The sequence below is a fragment of the Trichomycterus rosablanca genome, chromosome 9, assembly GCF_030014385.1.
Source record: "Trichomycterus rosablanca isolate fTriRos1 chromosome 9, fTriRos1.hap1, whole genome shotgun sequence".
NCBI lineage: Eukaryota > Metazoa > Chordata > Actinopteri > Siluriformes > Trichomycteridae > Trichomycterus > Trichomycterus rosablanca.
Window position 1 is genome coordinate 27167809 of NC_085996.1, and position 17662 is coordinate 27185470.

General features: G+C 39.6%; 1 protein-coding gene across 1 annotated transcript in view; it reads right to left on the reverse strand.

Annotated features, from left to right (window-relative positions):
* tns3.2 (tensin 3, tandem duplicate 2) overlaps positions 1–13170 on the reverse strand; it is a 70346-nt gene extending 57176 nt beyond the window's left edge. Inside the window, exons 1-8 of the mRNA XM_063002183.1 lie at positions 13021–13170; positions 10308–10358; positions 9525–9647; positions 8985–9049; positions 7076–7159; positions 4447–4556; positions 1432–1492; positions 1266–1341 (exon numbers count right to left, since the gene is read on the reverse strand). Coding sequence (XP_062858253.1) covers positions 1266–1341; positions 1432–1492; positions 4447–4556; positions 7076–7159; positions 8985–9049; positions 9525–9647; positions 10308–10358; positions 13021–13170 — 720 coding nt within the window. The remainder of the gene's footprint in view (positions 1–1265; positions 1342–1431; positions 1493–4446; positions 4557–7075; positions 7160–8984; positions 9050–9524; positions 9648–10307; positions 10359–13020) is intronic.
* Between the last annotated feature and the right edge of the window lie 4492 nt (positions 13171–17662).

Genomic DNA, 17662 nt, shown 5'->3' on the forward strand with positions numbered 1-17662 from the left:
ACTTTTTGGCCCCACTGTATACTATACTACTATGCTATTCTATACTATACTACTCTAGCTATTTCCTCGGCTGCTCCCGTTAAGATCGTGATCCGCATTATTGATTTGGCACAGTTTTTTACGCCAGATGCCCTTCCTGACACAACCCTCCCTATCTGGGCTTGGGACCGGCACTACAATACACTGGTTTATGCATCCTAGCGGCTAGGTACCTATAGGACAATTCAGTGTCTCCAATTAGCCTGGCTGCATGTTTTTGGACTGTGGGAGGAAACCGGAGCACCCGGAGGAAACCCCACGTACACACGGGGAGAACATGCAAACTCAGCACAGAAAGGACCTGGACCGCCCCACCTGGAGATCGAACCCAGGACCTTCTTGCTGTGAGGCGACAGTGCTACCCACTTAGCCACCATGCCCATGCTATACTATACTAATATACTGTATTATACTACACTATACTGCTATACTATACAATTATCCTATGCTATATTACAATATACTGTACTATACTACAATACTACGATACTACTATACTATACAATACTATACTTGACAACTATATTATATTACACTATACTATACTAAATTATTATGGAAAGGTTTTGGAGCAATATTGGAGCAAAAAAATCACCAAATATCCGTTAAGCTATGATCATAAATTAACCAGGGACCAGTGCTTGGCTGGTCAGGTACACCTGATTAGTTTTATATTTAAAGCCTGGGCAATACCCAACATGTTACAAGGAGAAAACCTTAAGATTACCAAAACTTAAAAGGTAAAATGGTAACAGTAAAACACGTTAGCACACCAAAGCAGACAGATTCTAATCTCAGCAATGCTATGTTTATACAGACATTGATTGCCTCATCTGAGGGTGACAATGCCGGAAGGGATTCCTAATAACTGCTGCAATTATGGCCTCTGCTGACTGTTTGATGGACGGATTCAGGGAATAATGGATATCAGAGCATGACTCATATTGACAAGGCGAGTTTATATGGTCTTGTGCTGGTGAAAAGCTGCAGTCAGCTTTTGCACACGTGAAGGAGAAGGTTGGTCATGGCCGTCCTCAGTCAAAAGTGGAGGTCAGCAACATAGTGAAATTCAGTTGGGTAACCGGATACGACTAGATTGGGAGGAAAATTTGGAAAAAATGCATGAAAAAAGAAACATTCATGATAAAGAAATGAAATGACAGAGCAGCTTTAACAGTGCAGTACATGTAACACAAGTGACTCTGAAGAACATGTCATTATCTCACCATAATATCACCTTTAAGAAGCTGCGGTGGTTCCAGTGCAAAGTAAACTTTGTCTGTCTGCCCCACAGTGACCTGACTGAGAGTAACACACACACAGTTAATGACAGTGCCATACCACTGCAGATTATCAGTCTGTGCTGATAGACACATATATTATGTATCTTACTGTATTCCTGTCGTGCACACTGCCTGCATGTCTTGGTATATCCGCACAAACAGTCCACACACTACAGAGGAGCAGAGTTACACTTTCAGATTGATAAAATACGTAAGACCTTTTATACATGATTTAAATGGAATATTGGGTGTAGATGAAAAGCTTTTATGAGAAGCAGGGGCTAAATGCAAAAAAAGTTTAGTATTGTTCCCTAGGTTATTATGTATAACATATATAAAAAACAATGAGTGAGGCAGATCAATAACACTGACATATTAATTCAGGAAAATGCAGTGTTCCTTACATTTACTTTGACTTTAATTTGATTGCAGACAGGATGAACCCGAGATATTTCATGTTTTATCTGCTCAACTTCATTTCATTTGTTAATAAACCTCCATTCATGGATTTCAGGCCTGCAACACATTCCAAAAAAAGTTGGGACGGGGGCAATTTAGGGCTAGTACTAGGGTGAAAAAAACATTCATTTATTCCAAACAGGTGATATGAACAGGTGATTGTAATCATGGTTTGATACAAAAGCAGCATCCAGGAAAGGCTGAGTCTCTGATGGGCAAAGATGATCAGAGGATGTCCAGTTTGTCAACAAATGTGTGAGAAAATGATTAAAATGTTTATAAACAATGAACCTCAAAGAAAGATTGGAAGGGATTTGCATATTTCTCCCTCTACAATGCATAATATCATTAAACCATTCAAGGAATCAGGAGGAATTTCAGTGCGTAAAGGCCAAGGGCGCAAGCTTAAGCCGAACGCCTGTGATCTTCGATCCCTCAGACGGCACTGCATCAAGAACCGCCACTCAACAATAGCTGATATAACCACATGGGTGAGGGATTACTTTGGCAAACTTTGTCAAACACTACAATACAGAGTTACATGCACAAATGCCACTTAAAACTTTACTGTGCAAAAAAGAAGCCTTATGTTAACCATGTCCAGAAGCAGCATCAAATTCTCTGGGCTTGGAGGCATCTAGGGTGGACCATCACACAGTATTGTGGTCAGATGAATCAGCATTCCAGGTCTTTTTTGGAAAAAATGGACGCCGTGTGCTCTGGACCAAAGACAAAAAGGACCATCCAGACTGTTATCAGCAACAAGTCCAAAAGCCAGGGTCTGTCATGGGTATAGGGCTGTGTCAGTGCCCTTGGTAAAGGTCATTTACACTTCTGTGATGGCAGCATTAATGCAGAAAAATACATTGATATCTTATGCTGCCTTCAAGACGTCATCTTTTCCAGGGACGTCCATGCATTTTTGAACAAGACAATGCGAAACCACATGCTGCATACATTACAACGGTGTGGCTGTGAAAAAAGAGGGTACGGGTACTGGACTGGCCTGAAATGTGTGAAGAATTTTAAAATGTATATAATTACAGTATATATATATACAGTATATACAGTATATATGTGTGTGTGTGTGTGTGTGTGTGTGTGTGTGTGTGTGTGTGTGTGTGTGTGAAAAAGATGGACACCTGACCATGACCATGTGGGACAAGTTTTGGGCATTAATATAATAGACTTGCCCCCCTTCACTTTACTCTTGACCACAGGTGTTCCATGTTCAAGGTGTTCAAGTCAGGGCTTTGTGCAGCCCAGTGGAGTTCAAACTTTGTGTCTTTATATATGCCGCTTTGTGCACAGGGAAACGGCTATGATTGAACAGATAAGGGCCTTTCCCAAACAGTTGTCACAAAGCTGGAAGCATATTATTTATTTTATTGAACTGCCCTTATACAACTGTTAGCAGTGGGTGTGACTGAAACACATGGAAGCAATAATCTGAAAGAGCGCAAACATACTCTTGGCAATATTTTGGATAACCATCCCCCGTCCTTCTCTACACTCCCGAAAAAACAAGCACCTGTGCAAATGGTAGTAGAAAGCAGGAATAATAAATCTTCAATAACCCAAAGCTTTGAGGTATCTAAGTTTGGAAAGCAAAGGTTACTTACAATTTACATTTACATTTTCAGCATTTAGCAGACGCTCTTATCCAGAGTGACTTACAGAAGTGCTTCCATAGTAAACATTACCTTACTCTAGTTCAAGTAGACAACAGTTCAAGAACACAAATCTGCTGAAACCCTGATAGAACCAAAGTGGGGTTTTTTTGCAGGAAATGAATAAGTGTTAGTAAGTAAGTACATGTCAGTTTAAGAGCTTAGTAAAGAGGTGGGTTTTTAATCATCTTTTGAAGACAGCAAGAAACTCAGATGTTCGGACAGACAGAGGAAGTTTGTTCCACCACTTGGGTGCAAGTACAGAGAAAAGCCTTGATGCTTGTCTTCCTCAAGTCTTCCTGGATGGAGTATCAAGTCTAGTGGCTCGGAGGTTGCATGGTACCGAGCGAGCTTTGATTAGACCTTGAAGGTAGCTTGGGGCTGGTCCATTTTTGGCTTTGTAGGTGAGCATCAGAGTTTTAAACTGAATGCGTGCAGCTACAGGAAGCCAGTGAAGAGAACGCAGCAGTGGGGTGATGTGGCAGTTTTTAGGTTGGTTAAAAACCAGGCGAGCAGCTGCATTTTGAATGAGTTGCAAGGGTTTGATAGGAACACCTGCCAGGAGGGAGTTGCAGTAATCAACTTACAATGATTCCTTGAACACAACATTCATATTTAAAAAATTGGCAATTGCCAAATTACATTTATAAACACTTTATAATGTTAAATGTAACTCATTTACAGACATTAGCTAAATTATAGAGCAGTAGTAATCACTATTAACCACAGAAAGTCACAATGGCTGCAAGTTGTCAATACCAACTTGTCAAAAGCTTCACCTGATTTAATTGATCAGTAGTTAAACAAGTATTTAAACAAGTGGAATCAAGTGATTCCTGTTTAATTAACATGAAAACTTGCAGCCACTGCGACTCTGTGTTGATAAGAGTAGCAATATTTTAAAGGCTTGTCTCCATAGCAGATAACAAATGTGTGGTTTCCACTGTAATAGGACCGTGGCTAAAGATGGGATGTTTATGTGTGAAGTGTCTTGCCTGTGGGATGAACGTTTGGGATGTGGTTCAGATAAATGCAGTGGAAAAGAAGAGGTGAGGAGTTTATCTTCAACTGACGGCTCAGGAGCTTGCCAAACATCTGGACATACCTGCAGCACACATTCTACCATTAGTTCCAAATGCACTGTGGAATTCTCTCCACATAAAACACACACACATTTGTGTAACCTTTGAAATATCTGACAGACCTTAAGAAATAATAAAGATCTGGCTGCTTAGGTGGAAGAAATGGAAACAGGTGATACATGAAAGCGCAATCAATATGTTAGGAAGTGACATTCCTGAGAAATACGAGGGTTCTTCAAAAGGTTTCCGCACTTTTCAAAACACTATTTATTAGGAGTTTCAAACACAAATGACATCACTTTTTCTACAGTCACCTTCCGATGCATTTTCCCAGCGTCATACCAACTTTTTAATGCCATCAGCAAAAAATGTCTTGGTTAAGCACATTGAGCCACTGATGCACCTCTGCTTTCACATCATCATCACATGAAAATCGTCTTCCCCTTAAAGCTTCTTTGGGCATCCAAAAAGGTGGAAATCAGATGCCGCTATATTCAGACTATAAGCTCTCTCTCAGTCTCTCAGACACGACCAATTACTACTCCTCCCACCCTCACCGTTTCCAACCAAAATATAAAAGTGCGGAAACTTTTTGAAGACCCCTCATATATTGTTTTTTGCTAAGACTTCTTCTGTGATAAAAAAAACACTTCGGTTGGTCTTGATTATTCTTTGTTTATGTAATCAGCAACAAACTTAAATCATTTTAAAATGGGGTTCTTTTTTTGTGTGGCAGCTGCTAACAGTGTTGTTTTTTAATTTATGACAAGCTTGTGTGTTGATGGTTTATACATATATAATATATATATATATATATATATATACACCGATCAGCCATAACATTAAAACCACCTCCTTGTTTCTACACTCACTGTCCATTTTATCGGCTCCACTTACCATATAGAAGCACTCTAAAGGTCTAGAAGATGACCAACTCAAACAGCAGCAAAAGAAGAGTGATCATCTCTGATTTTACATCTACAAGGTGGACCGACTAGGTAGGAGTGTCTAATAGAGTGGACAGAGAGTGGGCACGGTATTTAAAAACTCCAGCAGCACTGCTGTGTCTGATCCACTCATACCAGCACAACACACACTAACACACCACCACCATGTCATTGTCACTGCAGTGCTGAGAATGATCCACCACCTAAATAATACCTGCTCTGTGGTGGTCCTGTGGGGGTCCTGACCATTGAAGAACAGGGTGAATGGGGGCTAACAAAGCATGCAGGGAAACAGATGGACTACAGCCAGTAATTGTAGAACTACAAAGGTGGTTTTAATGTTATGGCTGATCAGTGTATATATATATATATATATATATATATATATATATAAACCATCAACACACAAGCTTGTCATAAATTAAAAGACAACACTGTTAGCAGCTTCTATATGGTAAGTGGAGCTGATAAAATGGACAGTGAGTGTAGAAACAAGGAGGTGGTTTTAATGTTATGGCTAATTAGTGTACGTTACTGTACAATGAAGTGCGTCAACTGTACACAACTCATGACTCCATATTCTGACTTCTGTTTAAACCTTTGACATCTCCTCTTATAACCCTAAGCTCTTGTGACTGACATGCTGCTGAAAACCTAAACTTCCTGTTTTCTTTTTTTCAAATTATGCCGTAAACCACATGGACAAATGTGTGTGGTCACCACGCCTAATGAGTGGGATTATCTGTTTCAGCTACACTCATAGCTACCAAGTGCATTAACTCAGCATACATAGACGAACACAAATAGTACAATGTCATACATTTAAAGCTCAGTCAGATTTAAAGTGGCACTGAAATAGGACGCCACCTTACCAATGGTACAGTTATCAAATTTCTGCCCTGTTGAAGCAGCTTCGGTCAACTGCTAATACTCATTGTAAAGTGTAAATGTTCATGAACAGCAACAGGCAATCTGTAGACCAGTGGGTCACAAAAGCATGATGAAGTGCACCAAACATTTACCAACAAGTCCTACACTGCCTGTGGAAGCAACACCAGCACAACAACTGCTAGTCTGAAACTAGTCTGGATATTCAAGAACAAGCAGCATTATGCAAGTTCATTATACACTGGGATGGCAAAAAGCACGCCACTATTAAGATCCTGTAGCAGCTGAAACTGATCCTCTAAAGTCATGTATCAGCATTACAATAATGGGTTGTTTTAACTGGTTTAGACTGGACAGTAAGGGGGAAATTTTAGTATTACAAAATACAGTAACGTGAACCGTTTGAGGAAGACCTCTTCATAAAGAGTTAAGGCTGTTATGACAACACAGAGAGACTAATTTATTTTATGTGATGTGAAATTGAGAAGGAAATGAGCTAAAATAGCACATCACAGAAGAACGAGGAACAAGGAACTCTAGTGTCAACTCTAAAATTCATCCATGTCCCCTTATAACTCTTATAATTACTCTTGTGACCACTCTGTATTAATCCAACCTACCTTCCTGTTTTCAAAATACAAGCTTGCAGGATTTTAAAGCAATACAACGTATGGATGTGATAAGCTCATATAAGTAAAAGATTTTGCCTTGTCTGGGACGGAGTCATTAGAGAAGACATCTTCTCACTGTAGAACCTCTTCATTGTGTAGCAGTTCAGAGCTTGTTCTTCACTGAGAAGAAGTAAAAAACATTAGTTACTTATATTTATACATATATTGTTACTTGTTATTTATACATACTGTATATATCATTTCATTTAATGAGCTACATCTAGCAAAAAGATGCATTTTTTGTGTATGCAGTTAATGATTATAGCCCAACGTTGTTACCCCAGTCTACCCCATTCATTAATGGAAAGTGACAACCGTAGGACCTTGCTGATCATATATTGTTGGAGTGCTGGACTATTTTTGACACAGCAGTGACACTAACATGGTTATAACACTGTGTGTGTGTGTGTGTGTGTGTGTGTGTTGTACTGCTGTGATAGGTTCTGGGATGAGAACAGAGCTCCAAGCAAAAAAAAAAGTAATCAGAAATTTTCCACTAACTATATCCTAAAGATAAATTAATAGACATGATTCTAGTCTCTAACATCACACCTATAGCTTGTGCTAACAGTGTACGTGTTCCTTATAAAAAGGCCAATATATGAGTTTTTAAAACCCTGAGATATGCTACAACACCCAGTACCATGTTGGCAGCATGTTAGGGGCATTGTAGCACTCAGACAGAATGGTCCATCACCCAGAATCTTTACACTGATGGGCAGGTAGAAGGTGGCTGACAACTGACAACATAGCAGCAGTTGGGCTACAGTCAGTTACTGTATGTGTGCAACATGCATCCCCAGTAAGCTTTAAAATTATTGGTACATGGGCTACTTTCTTGTCACCATGCCACCCTACTTGCATATCAGCCCATGGTAATGTATATTCGAGCAACTTTTAATTCATGGTATGTAATTATCACTTATTATCAAGGCTTTCTTTCTGATCAACAGTTGTTTGCACAGATAATCTTTGGAATTGAGGTTGCTTAAAAATAGCTCTAACCCTATTTTTTATTTTAAATAAGAAATAGAAATAATTTTACACAAGAAATTAGAAGGCCATGCCACAAAAAGGTAAATTACACTATCTGTTAATACCTCATGCTGGTTTCTGCCTTGTTTTAGTTTTTTTTCATATGTACACCTGTTTTCAGTTTTTTCCACCTTTTGATACTTACATCCATTTTCAGCTTCTCCCCCAGTTGATGAGTTTTACCTGTGCATTGTTTCTGTTTATGTGTTTACAGCTGTTTGTTCCCACAGACCAGTGTAAGGTATTAGTGCCATTCGTAGGCTGTACTAAGTGGGTCTTTGATTTTATATACAGTATTTTGATATTGACTACAACCACTACTTCTCACTCTATATCTTGACCCTCCTGTGTACTACAGACTCTTTATACATCAACCATTGTGTGTTCTCTGACTGAGTTTTTGGATTGTTCGCCTGTATTTTCAAATAAACCTGCACTTGCATGCTAACCTGTCTGTGAGTCCTTCTTACACTATTTAACATCTAGTTATGTAGTTCTACATTTAAAAAAAAATCAATTAAGAGGATTTTGTCATTGTTGAAAAACACTAAATAATTTTTTTTTTTTTTTATAACTCTATGGCCCATATTATTTATAGTATATATCATTGTCAGGCTTCGTAATTTATCTTTCAGGTCTTGGCACTGACCAGGATTTAACGCCTTCCTACAAACAAAAACTTCAGCTCAAAGTTCATCCAAACAGCCTGGCAGCAATCGTTGCTGCAAGCAATCGTTACTTTCATTTTAAGTCCATCTGATCTATTTAACACAGTGTTTACAACAGTCTAGACTAAATACTGACAGTGCAGAAATTGATTATTTGAGTGCTCTAAATCATCCAAGATGTTTAAAAAAAAACCACACATTTTACATAACATGTTTGACTCTGATTGTGAAGTTAGATTTACCTGTTAGAGACATGAGGAAGACTGGTGTAGGATGAAATGACTAATCCAACTCGATCCTTTCCACCCTATTGAAGAATGAGAATGTAAATCAGCATGTGGAATAAACATCAAGCACTTCAGGTTACAGTATCTTAGGAAAGCACTCGTTTTTTATGACATCTATGGGGTGATGTACGGGGTTAGTGTAGGGTTTAAAATATTAGTATTGTGATAAAAATATGAACATGAATTTTCTGAAATTAATTAAATCTTTCCAACCTTGTTACGACAGTTTGTGGCAGGCCAAAGTAAAGTTCATAAAGACATGATTTAAAGGGGATTGGAGTTCTGACTTCTACCCCACTGAACACCTTTTAAATGAATTAAAAAGTTGATTTTGAGCCAGGCCTTCTAGTCCAACATTTCGCCTGACTTTATAAATGCTCTTTTAATTAAATTGGCCCAGATATCTGCAGACAAAATCTGAAATCTTCTGGCAATAGAAGGATGTACAAATAGGATGGATAAAAGATTAAGTAAATGGATGAAGGAAGGAATTACCTTGCAGTGCAGTAGGAGAACATGCTCAGTGTGTGCACTCAGCCAGTTTTCTATGCTTTTACACAAAGAACAGAGTAAATGAAGAGATGGAGCATGCTGTTCAGACCAGCCAACATCTAGCACCTGAGAGAAAACACACACATAGTGTACAGTTCTAATAAAAATCTGGACACACCTACTAATTATTAAACTTACATTACGGTTACATTTAGCGGAAACTTTTATCCAAAGCGACTTACAATTAAGACTGAATACAATTTAAGCAATTAAGGGTTAAGGGCCTTACTCAGGGGCCCAATTGTGCAACTTGGTGGCAGTTGGGCTTGAACAGGCATTACGAGTTCAGTATCTTAACTGATGAGCAATCCTGAACTGCCCTTATGCATACATGTTTTAGTCATGCCTGGAAGTATGAAATTAATTACATAAAATTAATTTTATGCTTTTAACGTGTACAAACAGACTAGGAAAGACCTTTTTTTTTTTTTTTTTGAGCATGACTGTGCCCTTCTAGATTGCGAGCCAGGCCTTTAAGTCCAATATCAGTAGTGTACCTCACAAATTCTCTGATGACTGGATGTGCATGGATTCCCACAGACAAGCCAAAGTCTTGTGAAAAGCTATAACAGCACGGGAAGGGGCAACTCTTCATATCAATGCCTATGGTATTGAAATGCAGTGTACAACAAGCACATGGCCATGTGTCCACATACTTTTGGCCATACAATGTAACTTGTCAACACTGTACATTAAGGTACAATATGTGTGAGTTCAGTGACTTACCCTGGCGTTCATCCTTCTCAGCTCTTCCCTGGGCTCTGATAGATTGATGACCTGCCAAAAGGAGGCACATGAACTGTTTACACTGACTCGTACGTAACGGTTCTCAAACACACATCTACAAATTGCAAATACATTTAAAAGGGACTTGAGAAATGATGACTGTATAAATATTAGGTATTGTGTTTTGCCACAGAAGCCACAGCTGTGTACAGTACTGCCAAATATTAGTCAAATTTCCACCAACTTAAAAGACCAGAAAAATGATTTGATCAGGTGATCTATACCAGATGCCGAATTGGACACATGATTAACGCATTCATATCTGCTATGGGAGGAAATAATACCTGCAGAATACCTGTTTCTGTTAAACACAAACAGACTGAATGCACTAAATACTCACAGGACTGACAGTCTCTAACAATACCAAAGACTATGACAAAATCCTTAACCAAGCCAAAATGAAAACAATCCTTAAATTCTTAAAAATAAATATGGTATAAAAGAGTGCATTTAAAGAACAACATACACCGATCAGGCATAACATTATTATGAGCTGCAGTAGCTCGTCTGTTGGATCGGACCACACAGGCCAGCCTTCGCTCCCCACGTGCATCAATGAGTCTTGGCTGCCCATGACCCTGTCGCCAGTTTACCACTGCTCCTTCCTTGGACCACTTTTGATAGATACTGACCACTGCAGACCGGGAACACCCCACAAGAGCTGCAGTTTTGGAGATGCTCTGACCCAGTCGTCTAGCCATCACAATTGGGCACCTTGTCATTTTAATCAACTTTGAGGATAAAATGTTCACTTGTTGCCTAATACATGCCACCCACTAACAGGTGCCGTGATGAACAGATAATCAGTGTTATTCACTTCACCTGTTAGTGGTCATAATGTTATGCCTAGTCGGTGTATAAGAACAGCACTTGAAAAGGACGTGGAGTGACATGAGAATGCCGTGAATATAACCATGGTGTATGCACTGCTATTCAAGTCCTCCAGCTGACCATTCGACTCACCCACCCACACACACGAGACTCATTACCACATCCGACTTGAGCATTCTGTCTCCACTCTCATGTTGCAATGCTTTGCAGACTTTACTTTGTAAGTCCAAGCATTTATATTCCTTATTGCTTCATTTATGGACTTGTTTGTTTGTTTTGCAAATCCATCTATGCTAAAAATACAGTAAGAAATAAGAAGCTGACTAGCTAGCATTGATTTAGATGTACGGTATTATTTATCCAAAGCAACTTACAATTATGACCTAATACAATTTGAGCAATTAAGGGTTAAGGGCTTCACTCAGGAGCCCAACAGTGGCAAATTGTTGGTCGTGGGGCTCGAACCAGCTACTCACTGAATGCTAGTCTAGTACCTTAACCACTGAGCTACCACTGCATAGATAATTTGTTACCTACGTAAGTGGTCCCCAACCACCGGGCCGCGGACCAGTACTGGTGCATTTATTACCGGGCCACAAAGAGGGAATAAATAGTTAGAGGTTGCTACAAGACAATTTGGGTGTTATTGTCTACAATCACCACTAGGTGGGAGCAGCGTCTTGTTGCAGCAAAAAAGCTCAGAATTCACATGGATTTTCCATTCTGTAGTTATTCTATTTTAAATCCTCCCACCCCTGCCGGTCCGTGAAATTATATCTTATAGGAAACCGGTCCGTGCTGCAAAAAAGGTTGTGGACTGCTGACCCACGTGGCTAGCACTTTGAGATACACTATATCGCCAAAAGTATTCGCTCGTTGTTGCTGCTTGGTGATGTAAGGCTTGGATGCAGCTGCTCGGCCATGGAAACCCACTCCATGAAGCTCTCTACGTTTTGGAGCTAATCTGAAGGCCACATGAAGTTTGGAGGTCTGTAGCGATTGACTGCGCACTATGGGCCTCCTCATCTGCTGACCCCGCTCTGTCATTTTACGTGGTCTACCACTTCATGGCTGAGTTGCTGTCGTTCCCAATCGCTTCCACTTTGTTATAATATCACTGACAGTTGACTGTGGAATTTTTAGTAGTGAGGAAATTTCATAACTGGACTTGTTGCACAGGTAGCATCCTATCACGGTACCACACTGGAATTCACTGAGCTCCTGAGAGCGACCCATTCTTTCACTAATGTTTGTAGAAGCAGTCTGCATGCCTAGCTGCTTGGTTTTATACACCTGTGGCCATGGAAGTGAACACCTGAATTCAATGATTTGGATGGGTGAGTGAATACTTTTGGCAATAAAGTGTATAAACACTATTAGAAAACCTAAAGATCTTTATTTAAACAATAACTACTGTATAATTAGATTTACCATACGTATGTCGTGTTGGAATATATGTGGGACTTTAAATAACACAGCATTATACGATTTTGGTTGGAAACGGTGAGGGCGGGCAGAGTAGTAATTGCTCATGTCTGAGAGACTGAGAGAGAGCTCAGAGAAGCTTTAAGGGGAAGAAGATTTTCATGTGATGATGATGTAAAAGCAGTGGTGCATCAGTGGCTACGTGCTCAACCGGAAAAAATTTTTTGCTGATCCCATTAAAAAGTTGGTACGATGCTGGGAAAAATGCATCAGAAGGTGACTATGTACAAAAGTGATGTCATTTGTTTTTTAAAATTCTTAATAAATAGAGTTTTAAAAAGTGCAGAAACTTTTTTGAAGAACCCCCATAAGAGAGCCATATGAAACGACTTCTTACCAGGTAGTTGTTGGAGTGTTTTGACTGCAGCATCTGAGTAATGTTGTGTAGGTGGTGCAGGTAGATCTGCTCTGGACATGTTTGATCAAAGGACACTGCAATGATGCGTTCTGTGATGTAGTTCAGGTCGAATGCACATCCTTCAGCCATAATAGCACTGCTCTGTCAAATTAGCAACAGAAGAAACAAAACACTAATAAAGTAGTCAATTGTATCATATACACCAATCAGCCATAACATTAAAACCACCTCCTTGCTTCACTTACCATATAGAAGCACTTTGTAGTTATACAATTACTGACTGTAGTCCATCTGTTTCTCTGCATGCTTTGTTAGCCCCCTTTCATGCTGTTCTTCAATGGTCAGGACTCTCCCAGCATCACTACAGAGCAGGTATTATTTGGGTGGTGGATCATTCTCAGCACTGCAGTTACACTGACATGGTGGTGGTGTGTTAGTGTGTGTTGTGCTGGTATGAGTGGATAAGACACAGCAATGTTGATGGAGTTTTTAAACACCTCACTGTCACTGCTGGACTGAGAATAGTCCACCATCCAAAAATATATCCAGCCAACAGCACCCCATGGGCAGCGTCCTGTTACCACTGATGAAGGTCTAGAAGATGACCCACTCAAACAGCAGCAATAGATGAGCGATCATCTCTGACTTTACATCTACAAGGTGGACCAACTAGGTAGGAGTGTCTAATAGAGTGGACAGTGATGTGTCTGATTCACTCATACCAGCACCATGTCAGTGTCACTGCAGTGCTGAGAATGATCCACCACCCAAATAATATCTGCTCTGTAGTGGTCCTGTGGGTGTCCTGACCATTGAATAACAGGGTGAAAGCAGGCTAAAAAAGTATGTAGAGAAATTGATGGACTACAGTCAGTAATTGTAGAACTACAAAGTGCTACTATATGGAAAGTGGAGCTGATTAAATGGACAGTGAGTGTAGAAACAAGGAGGTGGTTTTAATGTTATGGCTGATCAGTGTACATTTACTAAATATACATGTGGTACATATATATTAATTTCTTATAATGCTTCCTGTATGCACTTCCAACAACATCTGGGCATGCTCCTGAAGGAACAGTGGATGGTGTTCTGAAGAAACCTACCCAGACTGAGAAGAGCCAAAAAGCCACTGACAGCTTCGTTCACCGGCCATAGACGGAATCTTACAGATGAGTATCACATATGAAGAAAGCCCATGTTTACCAGTTCTTACCAAGTGAATAAAAAAGCGACTCCTCTGGGTTAATTAGGAATGACCGGACACACCTCATAAGACACAGGAAAATGAGGATCTAGGGTTACTTCACTTCCTATTCTTGAGCTCTATTTTCATCACTTGCTTCACCATGATGAAAATTTGCAGCCTAAAAATAAAAACTCAGTTTCACTTAAGAATTGTGTCATTACGGAAAAAGCTAATTTAATACAACCCCAAAACAGTATGGAAAATGCAAATAATAAAAAAACACAGAGTTTCTTACATTTACTTTGACTTTTATTTGATTGCAGTCAGGATAAATCTGAGATATTTCATGTTTTATCCGCTCAACTTCATTCCATTTATTAATAAACATCCATTCCTGCATTTCAGACCTGCAACACATTCCAAAAAAAAGTTGGTACAGTAAACCCTTTACCACTTTGTAATGTTGCCATTCCTTTTCACCACACATAAAAGATGTTTGGCACCGAGGAGACCAAGTGATTTAGTGTTTCAGTTTTTATTTTGTCTCATTCTTCCTGCAAACACGTCTTAAGATGTGCAACAGTACGGGGTCGTTGTCGCATTTTTCCTTTCAAAATTCTCTATTGGGGACAGGTCAGGACTGCAGGCAGGCCAGTCCAGTACCCGTACCCTCTTCTTCCGCAGCCATGCCTTTGTAATATGTGCAGCATGTGGTTTTGCATCGGCTTGTTGAAAAATGCATGGACGTCCCTGGAAAAGATGACGTCTTGAAGGCAGCATGTGTTGCTCTAAGGTCTCAATGTACTTTTCTGCATTAATGGTGCCATCACAGAAGTGTAAATGACCTTTGCCAGGGGCACTGACACAGCCCCATACCATGACAAGACCCTGGCTTTTGGACTTGACCCTGGCTTTTGCTGGTAAGTCTGGATGGTCTTTGTTATCTATGGTCTGAAGCACACAGTGTCCATTTCTTCATCTGGAATACTGATTTGTTTGACCACAATGCACGTTTCCACCATGTGATGGTCCATCCCAGATGCCTCAGAGCCCAGAAAACTCAATGCTGCTTCTGGACATGGTTAACATAAGACTTCTTTTTTGTGCAGTAAAGTTTTAAGTGGCATTTGTGCATGTAACTCTGTAGTGGTGTTGTAGTGCTGGACAAAGGTTTGCCAAAGTAATCTTGCCCATGTGGTTATATCAGCTATTGTTGAGTGGTGGTTCTTGATGCAGTTGCGTCGGAGGGATCGAAGATCACAGGCGTTCAGCTTAAGCTTGCGCCCCTGGCCTTTACACACTGAAATTCATCTCGATTTCTTGAATGGTTTAATGATATTATGCAGTGTAGAGGAAGAAATATGCAAATCCCTTCCAATCTTTCTTTGAGGTACATTGTTTTTAAACATTTCAATAATTTTCTTACACATTTGTTGACAAACTGGAGATCCTCTGATCATCTTTGCTCATCAAAGTCTTAACGTTTCCTGGGTGCTGCTTTTGTACCAAACCATGATTACAATCACCTGTTTGGAATCACACCATTATTTTGTTTTTACCTTATTACTAGCCCTAAATTGCCCCTTTCCAACTTTTTTTGGAATGTGTGCATTCCTGAAATTCAGGAATGAAGCTTTATTAACAAATCAAATGAAATTGGGCAGACAAAACATGACATATACTGGGTTCAGACTGTCTGCAATCAAGTAAAGGTCAAAGTAAATGTAAGGAACACTGCATTTTTATTTTAGTTGCATTTTCCATACTGTCCCAACTTTTTCTGATTTTGGGTTCTATATTTAGTGTACAGGTTTAACATAAATGGTGGCAGACTGTAGATTTATCTTACTACTTTGTCCATGTGGACCTGTCCATGTGGCTTGTTGATCATTAGAATGATGACATGCTCTGGTGTTCCATACAATAAATTTGTGGTCAACACAGTTGAAATTTCCTCTGCCTTTTCTAAACCCTGCTTGGACATCTGGCAGTTATGTTTTAGTGTAAAACTCTAGTATGTGTGTTATCTATTAAAGTGTGAACACAACCTGGACAGGGCGTCAATCTCTTGCACGATACTTCACATTCACTCACTAAAAGGAGCGTACCAAACCACCTGTCTGGCATATTATTTATTACATAGATGACTCAAATAGAAATGGGCAGAACGTACCACACAGATTAATGAAACGCCAAATATTTCAACACACTTGAGAGCTACAAATGTATACATATTATTACCAGTCATACATAAGTTACTATTATAGAATTAAACTTACACCCTCACACAGATACACATTTCAGCAGCAGATATAAAATCAAAGGACAAACCCAAAAAGCTTACCTGGACCGGACTTTACTAGGAATTACTGGCTATGCCGTCTTTTAAAACAAATCACTTGTACACACTGCATACAAATGTGAACAAACAGCAAACGTGTGAAAAGACGAAGCCAAAAAGAGGAAGACACTGTTGGCTTTGTGTCACTGCTCACACGTACTTTGGCCAGCATGCTCTGTGCTGCTGTAAGCAGTTGTTCTGGGTAAACATGACTAAAGCCAAGAAGCCTAGAATAAGGACCACACCTCCTACCTGTAATACATAAGTGTCTCTGAGTCATGTGTACACAGCCCTATTACTACGGTACGTTTCTACTGTAGCAGAATCAACATGGTGATGATTTCAGTCCATTCCAGTGAACAATTGATTGACAAAGTGCTTGTTGGACATCCATTCCAGTGGCGGCTCCTGCCAAATCTCTTAGGGGGGGCAATTGTTGCGATGATGGCCAACGTGACCTGTTCAATGGGTAAATTAAAGCTTAAATAATTAACATCTTAAGTCATCTGTCAGTTTGCCCTCACAAATAACTTTGAACATGGAGAGAGACCAGCTTTACCATTCATCATAAAATTAAGTAAAGCCTTCACCCTAACAATTTAATTCAGTCTTCATCAGATAGCATTTTATTTTAGGTGCAGCAGATCCTGAGGTAATAGTAATCATTAGGGATGTCCCGATCACGTTTTTTTGTTCCCGATCCCGATCATTAATTTTGATCCCGATCCGATACCGAGTCTCAAACCGATACTTGTATTTTCTAGATATTGTCTAGATAAGAACTAGATAATACTGTTCACACAGTGCAGACTTCAAGTACATAACAGTTATTCAAATAATCCAATGTACATGTTTAACAACTGAATAGCTCTGCAGTGCTTTAGGAAAAAAATTGCCTGCATCCAAGCTATTGCTTAATGTTCTTTTATTTTTACAAAATAAAAGTAAACAAACTTAGTGCAGCATTGTAGTAGTAAAACTAGAACACTCAAAATAAAGGGAAGGTTCTTTTTGAGGAAAATCAGCATCTCTGCCGTGTTAGCGGACAGCCGGTTCCTCTTCTCATTATATAATAATAAACTCGCTGTATTCGA